We start from the raw sequence: 18,402 nt of genomic DNA, 5'->3' as shown, positions 1-18,402 counted from the left end.
AAACTGACACTACTTAACCGAATACTTTTCCGTGTAAGAGTTACCTAACCGAACACTGCTTTCTTGTTATTTATTACTAATACTTTACAACCGTATAATAAACTGACAAATTTATTTCACCAAATTGCTCGTTATATCTTCAGGATGTTTTAATTAAACCTCGGTCACACCTTACCGGATAGCTCGACCGGACGCCTAACGGATAACTTTTTTTTTCAATCCGTTCATGTCCGTTAGACGTCCATTCTTATACGGTAGACGTCCGTACATATCCGGTGCATGTCCATTAATTGTACGTTTCATCCGTCGACGTCTGTTCTGTCCGGTTGAAAATTTTGAGCATGTTCAAAACTTTGAACGGACGTCTAACGAATACAATATTCGGTCGTCCGTTTTGTATGGTACTCGACTGTTTGGTTTCCGTTTTGTATCCGTTACGTGTCCGTTATACATCCGTTGGAGTTTCGGAAGATGAATTCACCAACGGACTCCTACCGGACGTTTAACGGATAAAACGGATGTTGAACAGACGAAAAACGGACTTCTACCGGACGTGCAACGGATAAAACGGATGATGAACGGATCTGAAACGGATAAATGCCAATTGAAAATTTCGTGTCAGAAATGCCAATTATTGGTATGTCAGATTTATTATTTTTCATGAATTCTTGTTATTCATAACCGATCTTAGAGTATAGACACGTCTTCACAATCAAGCAGTTATTATTCAGGCCAGACACCGCCCTTAGGCGGAATTTTGAAGAACAAACCAAAACCAGTTACACAGAAACATTATGAATATTTATGCGATTTACATGTTTTATTATTGTCGCCTATGATTTTTCCGTAAATCTTGGTCATCCGTTTTATCCGGTACGCTTCCGTTAGTTGTCCGTTTTATGAGGTACTTGTCCGTTGGATGTACGTTCGACATCCGTTCTGTCCGGTAAGTGTCCGTTATGCATTCGTTATACGTCCGTTTTATTCGGTCAGTACATCAATGGAATCCCAACGGATAACAAAAATTTTGTCAACGGACAACTTTTTTTCATCCGTTAGTCGTCCGTTTGTGCTTTCCGGTAAGGTGTGACCGAGGTTTTAATGTTGACCGAAGTGGTATAGAGATTCCATATGAGAGTTATTTACTCTTATATATTTAATATAAGTGATATGCATTTAAAACTGGTAAACTATAAGTGATACAGACCTAGGGTCTTTTGATTTGAGGTCCTAGGTAAAACAAAAAAGAAAATAAGATCAAGGTCAATGGTCAAGGTCATATTATAAATTTTGATTTTGGCTTATTCTCATTTCTTTTCATAAACCGTACAAGATATCGACTACATATTTTAATTAAATTTTCATTTTCGACATGTTATAACTCATAAACTTATAAATACTGATTGAAAAGCTGCGTAGACATTACATAGGAGTTTTTGCCAATCTTATATTTAGAATTAAATGTAAAGTGATATAACTCTTTAACCATACATATTAAAGGCATTTCTTTAATTTTTTTAGTGAGATATACAGGGGCTTCATTTTTAAGGCATTTCTGCATCAAAACTGATTTGTGGTTTGAGATTCTGTTCTCTACTGTCATCCATCCAAGCTGTTTAAACAGTGGAGCTGATGATGAAAGTGGATCATCATCTTAAATAATTCTTGCAACCCTTTTCTTCAATTTTATTATTCTGACTAGCTCATTGTTAGCACAACCGCTCCAAATAATATAACTATAATCTATCAGTGGGAGAATATAACCATTATCTAATAATTTTCTTATATCAATATTTAGAATTTTTTTGATTTTAGAGAGTAAAAAAAGTCTAGATGAAATTGATGAACATAAGTAATTAATATGGCCTGTCCAGGACAGATTTGAGTCAATTCTAACCATTTTTCAACACATTGGATATCATCTTGTACTATTAATTGCGTATCAGCAATAGTCTTTCCTGATGTATGCATAGTTGTGTCATCAGCATACAAGTCTGTATTGCAGTTTTTGGTGTGTAATGGAAGGTCATTTATGAACAAAACAAAGAAAATGGGACCAAGTATTGAGCCCTGTGGAACACCAAAATTTATAAATTTTGTATCAGAAAACTGATTATTTATATGAACTTGGTGTTCTTTCACTCAAATATGATTTGAAAAAATCAACAGTATCTTTATGGAAGCCATAAATTAGAAGTTTTTACATAGAATTTCATGACCAACAACATCAAAAGCTTTCTTAAAATCCAAGAGGACTGCCAAATTGATATATCCATCATTCATTTCATGTAGCCATTTATCAATATTATTAATGAGGGCAGTTTGACATGAATGGTTGGGTCTAAAACCAGACTGAGATAGTTAACTCTAAAACAACGTTTTCATTGACAATACAGAAACACGATACTTTACAGGTTTTTAATACTTAGTCTAACTTATGTTGTATTCTTTTCAATTTATATTTTGTTATTTTGATAGTTTAGTATCTATCTATAAGCTTAATATTATTTAGTTTAATCATATTTATTTATAGTGGATTGGGAAACAAGTTTTGCAACTTATATTAATCCCTTTCCACTTTGCGGGTGCGAGTGCTGCCTTGTAGCGGCATTAGCCTACTCTTTTTCGAAATCTACAAGGGTGTCTTTAACGTGCAAGAGATATGGCTCTCTCTTAACACGGGTCAGCCATTTATCGTCCCCTTCCGACGGACTATCATCGTTTCCTCAAGACCATACTCGCAAATGGTGTCAAGGGAGAGCCGAAAATTGAGTTCCTGAAATTTTCATCCCAGACGGGAATCGAACCAGGAACCTTTATGCTAGTAGTCCGATGCACTAACCACTACACCACGGCTCTCTCATATATTATGGCATCCACGTTAGAATGGATTTATTCTATTTTCAATAAATGCGATTAATTCCCCCCCCCCCCCCCCCCCCCCCGTTAAAAAAAAATTAAATAAAATATATATAAATAAAATTAAATTAAATTAAATAAAATTAAATTAAAAAAAAAAAAAAAAAAAAAAAAAAAAAAAAATAAAATAAAATAAAATAAAAAAAAAAATAATAAAAAATAAAAAATACAAAAAAAATACCTCTGTTTATATCCCTTTTCGTCCGTTTCACATGGATTCCCACTAGTCCAAGTAAGTCCTTTCCGATGCTTTTAATTATATGCATAATTCCAACTTGTTCTGAGATTTTATTGTGTGAGTTTCTGACATCTGTTATGGTGTTGTTCAAAATAGCAGCAAATATTGTCATTAAAGTAAACAGTACACAGAAAACATACACAAAGAAAAATAGTTCTCCAAGAATTGGAACTGTTTGCTGAATTTTGTTGAATGCATTCTTTCCAATTAATGTATTGGCCAAACTTCCAAAGCTAACAAACAGATTTCTATATTCATACACAGAAACCCCAAAGACCAGATAACCGAACATAACAAAGGCTACAAATACAGTCATGAATGGAAAACTAAAACTTATTATATCATTAAAACCATATTTTAAAACGTAAGCGATTTCCACGATCTTTCTATTGTATCCTAATGCACTTAAAATTCTTAAAGTAGAAATAAAGACCAACAGTCCTAGTACCACATTAAATATGTATTCCCAGACTACTATGTGCTGGAAATTTATGAACACGTTTTTGTTATCTGCATATAAAGCGAGTGCTTTCTTCGTAAAAATGAATTTTGTGATCCAGATTCCTAGTTCTATCAAACTTAATAGCGCTATAAAAATATCTAAAACGTTCCAACAATTAACAAAAAATCTCAATTTTTCCTTTTTTATTCCTTTTATTAAAAAGATAATTTTTACTATCACCAAAACGAGGAAGATGACACTAAGGAATACATTCACAAACCCTGTCGCACTTGATATTAATGTTGGTCTGAAACATTGTGAATCAGCCCAATTAAACGCGCCTCCAATCTCAGGAAATTCAGCCAAGAATATCGAGTAACAGATAACGTTGATGTTCGGGTTATAGAGTGCAAACTCAACAAAAACTGCCCTTGTATATCGGTCAATCCATCGAAGTTTAAGTAATTCATCGAGTGTGTTTTCTGTGTTTTCCTTGTTATTGCTGAGGCTTTGGATGTACCCGCCGCCACCATATGTGTTATAAATGCCTATGATAGGGATACCCCAAACTTCTTTAGCTGTGGTATATTTCCACGCATCTGTTGTCCATGGAGTTGAACATTCCTTACACAAATCACTGGTCTCTTCTAGTTTGTCGTCATATTTCTTAGCACAAGAATGACCTGGGACAATCTCTGATGCGTAACACTTAGCTGAAAGAGATATTTATAAAATTGAGCTGGCCCCTAAACAAATATGGATCGCTGAGTTTTACAAAATGATTGATGATGACTTGTTTGCAATTTAACTTTCAAATATGAAAACAAATATTTAAGTTTAAGAAAGTTATTAAAACTTTAAAAACTTAAACTACAAAGTGAATTTAATGTTAACTGGCAGAAAAACTAAGTCAATTTATAAGTGAAATACGAATAAATAGGATTTTCTTTTACAAAATTTACTTTTGGATAATATCTTATGAACATAAACAAGCGTCTGTCAAAGTTTGGTAGAAATGCAGGATAGTTTTAGAAAGTTATTAAAATTTCAAAAACTTAAACCACATAGTGAATATTTGTGAACGACGACGCCGACGACGGAATGTAGGATTGCTCTAGTATGTCTCGGTTTTGCGACAAAAGTAACTAGCTCGACAAAAATGGATATAAAATGCAAGCGTTAAATGTAAGGCGGCCATCGTTGTACTAAATCTTTCTCTATTATAAACCTACGAAACAAGAATTCATGTTTTGGCGTTTGTTAAATGTGTCAAAATTATATCAGTTATCATAACCAAATTTCAGTAATTGATTCTAAAATATTTGATATTAATTATTTCAATCGTAGCTCATTAGGCTCAAGAAATCACTTCCAGCTACTGAATTCACAAGATTATCGACTTCTTTAGTTAACTAATGGACACCAATCTTTTATAGAGTATATATCCTTTAGTTTTTTATAATGTACGATCTCAGTTGCCTTCACTGACAATCTGTTTGGACAATGAGTTGAAAGATTGTCATATGTTATCCCTGTCATGAATATGACCTACCGAATTAGACTATTTACCGGATATGTTATCACTGAGATCACCCGTAGTTTTTGGTGGAGTTCGTGTTGCGTATTCTATAGTTTTCTATGTTGTGTCATGTGTACTATTGGTTGTCTGTTTGTCTTTTTCATTTTTAGCAATGGCGTTGTCAGTTTATTATCGATTTATGAGTTTGACTGTCCATTTGGTATCTTTCGTCCCTCTTTAAGGAATGTTTATCATTCACTTGATATCGTATGTTGATAAGGTACAGTTTTTTGTCTTCAAGGTCTAAAAAGAGTGATACCTGTTTTCACTTTGACGTGTCGTAGTCTAACAAGACCTAGTCTAAGGTTAGCCATATCCCCTACAAAGAACTTGTCGGCAATACTTATGCTTCCGCCGTTGTTCGATGCTGTTGGAAAGTACAAAGGTATTAACGTCTTTCTAGTCCATTCCCAGAATGCTTCAGGTGACGATACCTATATTGAAGAATGATTCCTAATAAATTTGTATTTGACTATAAATTTAAAAAAAAAACCCAAAGGAGTATTTCCAGTAAGATCCCTTTTTTGGCCCCAACATATAGCAGTTTTACAAAATTGTTAAAATGTAAACTTTTAGTTATTCATTGGATAAAAGAACGCTTCTGCTACATAAATTTGGGCTGAGTTTGACTATTCAAAGCACACATATCGGGAACTAGCACCATAAAGTCATACTAAATTACTGAAATATTCACAATTCTAGCAATTTAGTTAAATTTGAGACGTTTTTCGTGTAAAACGAAAGTGACCGCATTCGTGTTCATCCTTAATATTGAAATCTAAGTTGTATTTTATAATAATACATAACATATATAAAGGTTGAGGATGAACACGGATGCGGCCACTTTCATTTTTGACAAAAACCAACTGAAAAATTACATTTTTTGGCAAAATTGGTAGATTTTTCATATTTCAGCTATAATCGGTGCGTTTTTATGACTAAATCAGTCAAAATCTTTCACATAAACTAATTGATTCAAATAAAATAGACACTATAGTGTTTAAAAACTGGTCAAAATCTTTCGTCAGATGAACATGAAATTTGAGACCAAAATCGGTCCTTACCGGACCTAATCCTTTGTTTTTGTGTGGTAAAACAAATCTAGTTTTAAATGAATATGTTTTCTTTTAATACTGTAAATAATTCTAAGTGAACACATGAGTCAGTTTTACTTACAGTGGAGATCAGTTCTAACCTCTCATTAGAACTGTCAGAATAATCTGTCATAGAACTGTTCTAACCTGTCCTAGAACAGTTCTAGCTAGAACAGTTCTACCCTAGAACTGTTCTAGGTAGAACTGTCAGGATCAGTTCTAGGTAGAACTGACTAAATCAGTTCTAGGTAGAACTGTCAGGATCAGTTCTAGGGTAGAACTGTCTTAAACAGTTCTAGGTAGAACTGACCAAATCAGTTCTAACTGTAGAACTGTCAGCAGAACTGACCAAATCAGTCAGGACTGAAGAACAGTTCTAAATGACGTCACTGCAGAAAGGGCACTTTAGAATTTAGAAGAAAAAATCAGTTCCAATTACTTTACTTTATATAATAGCGGATTTTTCTATATTTTTACTGATCAAAATTTATACATGTACAAATATCGAAGTGGATAGGAGGTTATCCAACTCATCGGAGAAATATTTTTATAAGATTGCAAATGAAACATCATTGTTTACGTTTCTTCGTTCCCCGTTTTTAACAGTCTCTTCATAAATATAACTCTGCATTTAATTCATGGAAATTTAGTCTTAATTTACCTTGTTTCAAACAGTTTGCCTTGGATTTACATTCATGATTTAGGATTCTGTTTTGACAAATGTTCAAACAAAAATTGTACAGTGGATGGATTATGGGATTAATGAAATCAGTGTTGTTAAACGTAAAAAGAACTATGTCATTGTATGTACATTTGCATTAGCTCGTTGCCAAACTTATCCATAACGATTATGATCTGGGAGTCCTGAAAGTCGGAAAAATATACTCGATCTGAACATAAATGAAATATTTGCCACTGGACGTAAGGCTACAAACAAAACCAATCATTGTCCTTCTTCAAATTATATATTAACAGTATAGTCAGTATACTATTCCCAAGAAGAGAACTTCTCATACATGTACATGTACTTTTCATTTTAAAATAAAGTATATGAATCAGTCATGTGAGTGTTGGATTATGCCGTTAAATAGTTTTGTTTAAAAAAAACATCATGAACTACTGACTTAAAAAGTCACTTTTGTGACGGTTCAATATATAATAATTTAAGTTTGGATGTAACGGGTCTTCTGACGTTATTTTGTTATCAACACCCATTGACATAAGTTAGTCATGTGAACGTAACATCATCAACGTTTTTTTATGGTTTGCCAAGGTTTAAACATTTTGTTAAAATGAAATTTAGAATTAAATTATAAGAAATGACTGTAATATTTTTTCTGTCTATTGGAAATAACGTAAAAAAATGTGGTGCACACTGTTAAAAAACCCGCTACGCGCATTTATCAGTGTGCACCAAATATTTTATGTTATTTCTTCATAGACAGAAAAAATATTACAGTCATTCCTTAAATAGTAATATTATCGATACAGAGAGGAAATAATGGCGCTCTAAAATGATGTGGATAAAATTTGGTGTCCTCTTTATCATACAATATATCTGTCCTGACTAAGAAATATTATTGGTTTACAATGAAGCCATATATATTGACATGATAAAGAATATAAAGATATAGGAAGATCATGAAGATGTGGTGTGAGTGCCAATGAGACAACTCTCCATCCAAATAACAATTTAAAAATAAGTAAACCATTATAGGTCAATGTACGCCCTTCAACACTGAGCCTTGGCTCACACCGAAAACAACAAGCTATAAAAGGTCCCATATGTTCAGTTTTGGTTGATGCGGTCAAAAAATTTTGTTTTTAAAATGACTCAGTCTGATATATCGAAACTTCTGAAATTTGTTAACAATTCAATATTTTGAATATAAAGAGGACACGCTGTCATTTGAATTATACAATCCATCGTGATCGGTTGTTGTCTGCTCTATGGTTGGGTTGTTGTTGCCCAGACACATATTTTTGTTCCATGAGTCAGTCTGAGGTATGAAAACTAGCTGTCAGATGTTTGTTTCTGATGCGATATTTTGAATAAGAGTAGGAAATAATGGCACTTTCAATCAATGCAATTTTTTTTTGTGGTTGTTGATTTCCAATATTGCAGTTATTTTAACTTATTTATAAACTACAGTCCCTCTTGACCTTAAATTATAACTGATATACTGTCCAACTATATATAGACTTGCATAAAAAAAAGAAAATATGGTCATTTTTGGTTGATGAGGTCAAACGATTTTATTACACGACTCAGTCTTAAGTATGAAAACTACTGATATTTGTTTACGATGCAATACTTTGAGTAAAAAGGATATGCTGGCACTATAAATTCATGCGAACAAAATTTTGAAGTCATTGTTTTCCAATATTGCTGTAACTTGTATATAATAGTCCCTCATGACCTAAAATTATAACTGAATTACTGTGCAGCTATATACTAAGCAGATTTGTAGAAAGAAAGAGCAAATAAGGTCAGTTTAGATTTGTGCGGTCAAAATATTTTATTACACGACTCAGTCTGAAGTATGAAAACTACTGATATTTGTTTACCAATCAATACTTTGAATAAAAAGAGGTCATGCTAGCACTTTAAATTCATGTAAACAACATTTTGAGGTCATTGTTTTCCAATATTGCTGTAACTTGTATATTACAGTCCCTCTTGACCTAAATTTATAACTGAATTACTGTGCAGCTATATAGATTTGCAGGAAGAAAGAGCAAATAAGGTCAGTTTAGATTGATGCGGTCAAAAGATTTTTGTATAACAGGTCCGTCCGAGGTATGAAAACTACTTGTAAAAAGATATCACATTTGTTTTTCAATTCAATATTTTAAATAAAAAGAGGACATGCTAGTACTATAAATTGAGTGCAAATAAAATTTTGAAATCATTAATGTTTTCCAATATAATTGGTATCCTTGCCTAAAGATAAACTGGATTCCTGCAGTTTGCAGCTAAATGTATATAGATTTATATGATGAAATCAAATATGATCAGTTTAAGTTAATAGTGACTCAATGGCAGATCCGGAGCGGTGGGGGACCCCCTTTTTTGACGATCAATGCATTTGAATGAGGACATTTAGTTGGACCCCCCCCTTTTAAAACTGCTGGATCCGTCCCTGGTGGTTTGGGCCAGAATAACATATTACACAAAGATTAAGGTCAGATAATTTTTTTTATGTAAAATGAGCCATCCTGACTCCCCAAATGACAAATGTAAAACAATTGAAATAAAAATGCCCCACCCCCCTTTTTCCCAATATTAACGGCTTAAACTATGTTCAAAAATGAAAGAAAAACAAACAATTTATGTAACACATCAACAAAAGAAAATCACTGAATAACAGGCTCCAGACTTGGAACAGTCACATACATGCAGAATATGACGGGGTTAAACATGTTCTCTTGCCGACGAAAAATTTGAAATAAAACCGACAAAATAGCAAAACTCTTTATAATATTAATCGCTATTTTGCCGAAGCTTTTATATCTTAAAACTTATAGACGTAGAATTTATAAATCAATTTTAGCCGTCGGATTTAAAAATCAATTCTAGCCGTAGAATTTATAAATCAATTCTAGCCGTAGAATTTATAAATCAATTCTAGCCGTAGAATTTATAAATCAATTCTAGCCGTAGAATTTGTAATCAGAACTGTTCTAGAAGTAGAACTGACTAAAACTGTTCTAGATTAGAACTGTCAGGATCAGTTCTAGGTAGAACTGTCCAAATCAGTTCTGGGGTAGAACTGTCAGGATCAGTTCTAGGTAGAACTGTCCAAATCAGTTCTAGGTAGAACTGACCAAATCAGTTCTAGCTAGAACAGTTCTAACCTAGAACTGACTAAAAGGTGTCAGGCTGACAGTTCTACGTACTGTCCTAGAACAGTTCTCCTGACAGATTCTGACAGATTTAATGAGAGGTTAGAAGTGATCTCCACTGTACCTTGGTCCGACTATTTTGATAGTCGTATAAGTAGCCTTTAAACAAGTAATAAAATTATTAATCTGTTTTGCTGTAAAGTGTAAAATGTAAAATTTATTCTTATTAAGTCATAAATATTCGTTCATACTGATATCATTTCTGTTGAATGGTTGATATTTTAATTTTTCCTTTTCTAACTATATGACTTCAAAATGAGATATATCACATATTGATACTTTTTGTCTATCAAATTGTGAAACACGACTTTCAGCAGTTTCTCTGTAAATGATATATTTGGATTGGTACTTTATATCACAAATAAATACACACGGCACATCATACACAAACAAATAAAATGCATTAAAAGAGATATTTACCATTGAGAATCCGTAATGATATTTTCTGGATTCATACAACTGGCTTTCAATATGTGCTTTATATAAGTATCCTCTTTGGTCTTTGTTTAAATAACTAATACAAAACAACACAGTTGCGAAACCTATATGAAGTATCAACTTGTAAAATGCACGTTTCGCAATTCTTTCTTTCAACAGCAGTTTTCTTTGTTTTTTCATCAGACGTGCAGTTGGTGGTCCTTCTTTTGCCAAGACCGCGACTTTCAATTCTAGAACAATATAAAATAACTGAAAAGCAATCAATTAACTTAACAAATAATATACCCTATGTTAAAAAATCTTCAAAGATAATCTAAAAATGCTCCAGTGAAATCTTAGAAATTTCTAAAACTTTTGATTAAAAAGTGCGTCGAGAGATAATCATTTCATGAAGATTCACTCTTATCATGTTGTTTGTATGATATTCCGGCGTGATATCTTTTATTGTAGTATCCCTTTTCGCACGTGTAAACATAGAAGTGAAGTTGAAGTTTTTCACATCATTGACAACGTATCCCGAACAAACAGATTGCTATTGGAGTTTGTATTGTGAACTTGTTGGAATCAACAACTCCATCGGTATATCATTTGATTGTATTGTGAACTTGTTGAAATCAACAACTCCATCGGTATATCATTTGTTTGTATTGTGAACTTGTGGGAATCAACTTCTCCACAGATATATCATTTGTTTCCCTACTATTTTGATATTCGGTAGAAATTTTCCTCTTTTTTTTTAAATCATTAACCAAAAATCATCGATTAAACAAACAAAGGAATAACAAAAGCACTATATAATTTCGGTCTACAATAACCGACACAAGAATTACTCAGCTTTATAATTCAACTTGACAAATATCAATATGTAACAAACGAATCAATTATACTTGCATGCATCTTTGCAATAAAAAAAAGACTTAATTAACTTAAATTTTTACATTGGTTGCAATGAATTATATTGATTTTCCAGTTAAATAAAAACCAATAATTTCACATGTGAAATAATATCAGATTATTACATGGCATTTTTCATATCGCATGTATTAGCAGCCTTAGGTTCAATATCAGCCCAAGAGCCGCATGGCTCGAGGGCTGATATTGACCGAGGGTTGATAATACATGCGATATGAAAAATGACATGTTATGATCTTTTTATCATATGCTTCAACAATGGAGAAAAATCACAGATTCATATGTTGATCATTTTACGTGGTTCCCAAATAGAAGTTCAAAGAGTGAAAAGTTCACGGACGTCGGACTCCAAATTTAGTACATTCGATATGAAATCTTTCTATCAGATGCCTCAACAGAAAAAAACAACATTTTAATATGGACGAAACGACAAAAGAAATTATTCAAAAATATACATAATGAACACTGTTTGAAAAAGTGAACTTTTTAACGTAACTTTCTAAATTATGTTTGAAACTTTAAAAAAACGCATTTATTTAATAATTTGATTTTTTTTTTTTTTTTTTCATTATTTTACAAAATATACTTTCCAGTATCCAAATAATTGTTTCGTTAATAAAATTGAGATTGTACACTACTTTGTAAGTTTTTTAGTGAAAATGTAGCATTGAGGTATATTTTCCGGAATTTGCCGAGCATCACCGGAATGCCATGCGATAACGTTACGGAAAGGCATGTGATAACACTCGAAGCATGTGATAAACTTTTCATATCAGCCCGCTAAGCACCAATTCGAAAAATATGGAATTTACGTTGATTTAATGATATTATCATACAGTAAAAATCATATGTTATTTAGTCTAAGTATATGATAAATGTGGTTATTTCACACTTTGACGTCATACAACAATATGCATTGTCAAGACGTCGATAATGTCGGATCAAAACATATAGTTCCTTACATTTTCTACATTAATTTCATAAATAAGAGCCATTTGCTATAATTTCTTACCTGTAAACTCATCCCCATGATGTTTTTTCGCAATCTTCTGAACGGAGTCTAAATCGAGACTGATGGTCTCGTCATCAGCAGGTTTTCTCGTGATCAATGCAATTAGAATAGCAAAAGCAAAAACCTTTAAATAAAATATAGAGGAACAATTATGAATAATATATGGTATCAAGAAAACTTTAGAGAATTGCTTCCAATCTTGTAAGACTAACATGTTTATAGATTTATCACCAATTTCCTTCCTCTTTCATAACAAAACTTTGGGAAACGGAATTCCCAAACCAGTTTCAGTCCTGATTTAACAACTGATACCTTGGCAGCAAGTAATTGAATATCTCATATTAAATGCCTGTACCAAGTCACGAACAGACAGTTGTTGTCCTTCGTTCGGTGTGTTTGAGCGTTTGATTTTGCCATTTTATAAGGGACTTTTGGTTTTGAATTTTCAAGGAGTTCGGTTGTTTACTTTTTATACATCTTCATCTATCATATTATCATCTTATAAAAAAATAATCTTAATAAAAGTATAACTTTTAGCTCGTTCTATCAATATAAAAAACACATTAGTGTGCATAATTTTTTTTCTATGAAATAGAATTTTGAAATAAATCATTTAACGCATCATGTAAATGTAGCGGAATTTGATGAGACTGTTATTAAAGTGAGAGGGTTAGTGCTATAAAACCAGGTTTAATCCACCACTTTCTACATTTGAAAATGCCTGTAACAAGTCAGGAATATGACAGTTCTTGTCCATTCGTTTTTGATGCGTTTTGATTTTGCCATGTGATTATGGACTTTCTAAATTGATTTTCCTCTGAGTTCATTATTTTTGTGATTTTACTTTTTTTCATAATATGATTAAAGAAAAGAAAAAGAAAACATGGTGACACCGAACTTGTGTTCTTGCTACAAGTAAAAATTAAAAATTTCTCTATTTACCCAGTGTAAATTTTGCACTAAAAGAGTTATCTCCCCTTAAATGGCTTATTTGACAAAACTGATTAAAGATTGTTCATACGACTCTACCATTTAATTCGTTTTAATTGAAATGTAAATTAAAGGAAACTGAACAATGTACGTTGTGTTCAGAAACATTTTTCACAGTTTCTGGCTTTCCATTATAGACTGGATTTAAAATTATGACATTGACCTTTCAGCGTAAAAGAAGTCATTTAAAGTGTGTCTAAGGATTTTGTCAACAGTAAAACAGTTAATATTTTTTTGTAGTTATTGAAATACTTTTTACACAAATTTAGATGTAAGAACGTATTGCACACAGAAAATGGTTGAATAGAATATTTAAAATATTGGATTAAAGTCATAAGAAACCTCAAATAAAAAAAATAATGCATATGTTTTTTATAACTAAATGGATAGTTTTCATTATAAAACTTATCTACATATACTTTTTTCTGAAGAAAATTCTTTAATTACTCATATTTAGAAGAAGTTTACTTTATGTTAATTGCTTCCTTCCAGCAAGCAATCCCCCCGACATATTTTCCGTATGCAAAGTGACCTCAGTGTGACCCATCTCGTAAAAATCCGGTGATCACAATACGTATGGATGTCCTTAAAATAAACTATTATCTGAATTTACATGTTAAACACGTGCTCTCTTTCCATAATTTTTTGTTTAGTTTTTGTCGATTGTTGACAAACAGGTGACCATCGTTAAACTTCGGCTTCAAAACACGAACTTTAATTACCTGCCATATTTTCACAACAACACTGACCGATTGAAAAAAATGACGATTATACGAAATTTACACGAAAAAAAATGATAAATTCGTGCACAGAAGTGACTAAGTTTATAATGTTTGTATGCATTAGTTCAAGAATTTGAAGAACATCATTTTTCACCGGTCACTCGTTTCTCATTTCTTATTACTTTAATATAGAAAATACTCTGTGTGTTACCCTGCACAAAAAGTAAAACTGGATCAGAAGTGGCTATTGTTAGTAGTAGCTTCTAATTAACAAAATCAATTATAATATTTATATCTTATTATATCATAATGACTTGATCGATTTTACAAGTGTAACTTAATTTTATAATTTGCGTCTAATACTGGAATATGTAATTTCTCAAGTTTCATATAAAAAATACAAAAAATACCCCCAAAAATGTTTTATATGAAAATAAAGAGAAAAAAGTACCTGGCCTCAAAAGATGCGTAGGAACATTTCCGTTTTATTTATACCATAATATGCATCATATGAGTTAATAATGTGCATTGTGCATAAGTTGTGTTTAACGGTACATTTGTGAGAATATGCTAAATTAAATGTACTCGAATTTGAAAGCTCATTAAAGATATTATTTGTTTCTTCTTTTTTAATACCGAATTTGAATAAAACTCGAAAAGTCTTCAATTGAAATGATGTATATGCTCATGGTTTATACCATTAAAGTTTAAACCAATCAGATTATTCATTTCTGGAACAAACTGACTATTCTTATTTAGTTCATTTTTTAATACAATACTATTGGCACACAACATTTTACGAGGATTCGTAAAAGTGAGCGAAAGACACTTTAGGACATTTAAACTCATGAGTCGAAAAACGATGAATTGTGTTCAATACCCGTTTTAAAATGTACAGTTACAAAATCATCAAAGATACCACGCCTACAATTTGGTACGCCAAAGACTCATTAGTGACGCTCAATTCAAAAAAGTTGAAAGGTCAAATGAATTATAAAGTTGAAGAACATGGAAACCTAAATAATTCAAATAAGGTAATATTTGCCTGCTGAGGTTAGAAAAGCCTTAGTTTTTTAATTAATCCGAAATGCCATAACATTTTCAGAAATTACCTTTTCAATGATATTTTATGTAAGGACAAAAGAATTTAAGAAATTGTCGTAACTCTTAGCTATACGCACTAAACATACCTTAAATGGATCAACTATCATAAACGATTCAACAAATGACACAATAAACGTAGTCAGCCATTCTTCAGCTTTATCCTTTCCCCACTGCATGCTGAACAGAAGAAGAAAAAACCCGGATGTAAGGACACCTAATACAAGTATACCCCATGCAAAATAAATAGCATAATGTGTAAATATTTTCTTTTGGGTGACGGTAATAATCATCTCATCATCATCTTTAATTGAACTGGTTCTGGTCCTTTTCTTTTGCGGAGTTTTACTGCTAACATTACGGAAGATAAATGTTACTAAAACTGCTGGTGGTACGGTGATAATACATCCAATAAACGACACATATATAGTCTTCAATGACAGTCGTATGCCACCAATCTGTACCGTATCTGGAGTGACTGCATCGTCCGCACTTGATTTAAAAAACATTGCATTCGATATCATTGTCAGGAACAACGCCATCAAAATAACTGAAAGTCGTTGCACGCGAGTAAAGGCGTTCTTCTGCGGTCGAAGAAATAACGATAACCATAGATGATTTTCTGTTAGATTGATACGCGACTGCTGAGAGAGCGAAGTCTCAAAATCACATTTTTTGTTATCTATAACTGGTAATACTCTATCAATCATACCATCGTTCATGTCTACTGCTAACCATTTGTCACAATGAAAAACAAACCTATAAAAGTATTAAAAAAATCAACCTTAGAGTATATAGAAATCAGTCTACTAAATATAATAAATCATCATGAATAAGTTTCAATCGTAGTTTGACGATGTTCAAATCTTGATTAAGTCATGCAGAACACACATATCAAGACATCAAACAAAACCGGGAGATCGCATGGACCACAAACAGAGCGAAACGAGGTACTCTTCTACTGCCAAGCAAGCACCATCTTAAACACGAATCCTATTTCAGTCAAAACGGTGAAATGAACCCAGAAGTATCATATAAGTCACTAATTGGGTATCAATAATACTCTGCTTATTCAGTTCCATTTTGAATGTGTGATTAACAATTTTTACATATTAGTATGTTCTACAGTAACTTATAAAATCATACGTATTATATTAAACCGATAATTTGTGAGAGGCAAATATTTGCTTAATTTATAAACATGCATGTAACAATCAGTTGCATAATGAAAATAACACTGCGTCCAAAAGAGCTTTTATGGATTTCCCCCCACCAGGAACGCAAAATACTAAAAGTCTGAAATCCAACGATTCATGAGACAAAAACACGAGAAGAGCTACATAACAATAGGGCGCTAAAAAAGCCAAATTCATCTTAGATCAGATTTGCATGAGGCAGTTCTTATATTCTTATATAATAGGTTTGATTCATATTATTTCTACTAACAGAAAAGTCTTTTAATATACGCCGATTCCTAACGTTAAACACATGTTTTATAGGCAAACGCGAATCCTACATCCTAGAACTGACAAGGTTGTTGTGTTCGATTTGACCTTTCTCAAGATAAAGTCTTTTTCGCTCCGAACATTGTTTGATCCCACCCATGCAGATAAATGACGCATAAATAACACTAAATAACGTTTTTTTAACACCAAATATTTCGACAGATAGATAAAGGAGGGCATCAAGCTGATGTTATTTGTATGCCTTCCTTAGATTTAAAAAAAAGACTTGCAACTTTAATGACATTGATATTCTAGTCGAATGGTTTATGTACCAAAGCTAAGATTCTGGTCTTCCTATTCTGTTCTGATATTGCTACTGTGGATTCATTACTATTCGTTTGATATCAATTTTCGTGGTTATCGTGGGTACAGGTGAACCACGAATTTAAATGTTCAACGAAATACAGATTTTCTATTAGGTTGTAAGCTGACTATGGCAAAACCATGAAATCAGATATCCACGAAAAGGCAAGATTTCTGCAATCCACGAAAATTGGTACCAACGAAAATTAACGAATCCATAGTATTCTAAATCGATCTCAAGGAACAACAACCAAATGAAAGGAACACATTATAAGTTATGTGGGTCAACCGCCCGTCTTTTTTATTTACCTTAATCAAGAACTCAACGTTTTATAGTCAAGGATGAATAAATAAGTCAGTACTGAATGAGCCATATTATAAATAAAATAACATAAAAAGAATGGCCAAATCCGTAAGATTAACTTTGTCTGAGCAATATAAGTGCATGAAATCATATAAGCAATGCAATTACTTGTAATAAAATTAACGGTATCAATTTTCTTGCACCAGATGAAACATGTAACATGCTTGAAGGTAACTGCAAGCATTGTTAATAATGTAAAGATAAAGGGAAATTAGTATTTTGCCATATCTTAATTTGTTTTTGTCATTTATGGAATTGATAGCAGATCTTTCTTTTTTATTTCTTTTAAAATGTTGTTTTGATCGTTGTCGTTAACCAAAGACGTTGTTTTGCTGTTGCGTGGACGTTAACAGTACATTTCTCCTAATTCATAAAACAGGATCTTTAGGACCAGTGGTAAGTCAACAGTAGAAATATTATTGTTCTCACCTTTGGTTAGTTTGGACATCTGTTATACTAATCTTATGTAGAAACCATGAATTAGTTTTGCCTTCTCCAGTATTGTCATGCCAAACCCGCAAATATGACAAGTCACCTAAACACTTGGATGTAGACATCACTAAGTAAACCACACTGCTGGTCTGGAACCCCTGTAATTTTAATATATATTCAAAACAGGTTTGTTAACACAAAAGCATGGACACAATCTATCCTGTCTTCAATTTCTCAATTGTTTCTTTTTTGTCTTTGGTTCTCAGAAATAAAATAAAAGTGTAAATATGATAAAGCCACTAGATAATCCTTGAACTCGTAAATTAATATGTATCAATTAACTCTCATTGTCTCGATGTCGGTTGACTCGAAATTTCGTATAAGTCGAAATTGTCCTGAATTTTGTTCCATATACTATTTCGACTATTAATAAGTCAAATTGGAT

The 18,402-nt window shown here is 32.3% G+C and overlaps 1 protein-coding gene across 1 annotated transcript in view; it reads right to left on the bottom strand.

The window, feature by feature from the left end:
- The window catches only part of LOC134692299 (polycystin-1-like protein 2), a 38,798-nt gene that overhangs the window by 570 nt on the left and 19,826 nt on the right, over positions 1-18,402 (bottom strand). The window contains exons 6-11 of the mRNA XM_063552749.1: positions 17,955-18,115; positions 15,443-16,112; positions 12,541-12,664; positions 10,599-10,846; positions 5,438-5,612; positions 3,101-4,312 (exon numbers count right to left, since the gene is read on the bottom strand). Coding sequence (XP_063408819.1) covers positions 3,101-4,312; positions 5,438-5,612; positions 10,599-10,846; positions 12,541-12,664; positions 15,443-16,112; positions 17,955-18,115 — 2,590 coding nt within the window. The remainder of the gene's footprint in view (positions 1-3,100; positions 4,313-5,437; positions 5,613-10,598; positions 10,847-12,540; positions 12,665-15,442; positions 16,113-17,954; positions 18,116-18,402) is intronic.

The sequence above is a fragment of the Mytilus trossulus genome, chromosome 12 (genome assembly GCF_036588685.1).
Source record: "Mytilus trossulus isolate FHL-02 chromosome 12, PNRI_Mtr1.1.1.hap1, whole genome shotgun sequence".
In the NCBI taxonomy this organism is placed as follows: domain Eukaryota; kingdom Metazoa; phylum Mollusca; class Bivalvia; order Mytilida; family Mytilidae; genus Mytilus; species Mytilus trossulus.
This window is presented reverse-complemented; position numbering and strand designations above follow the sequence as displayed.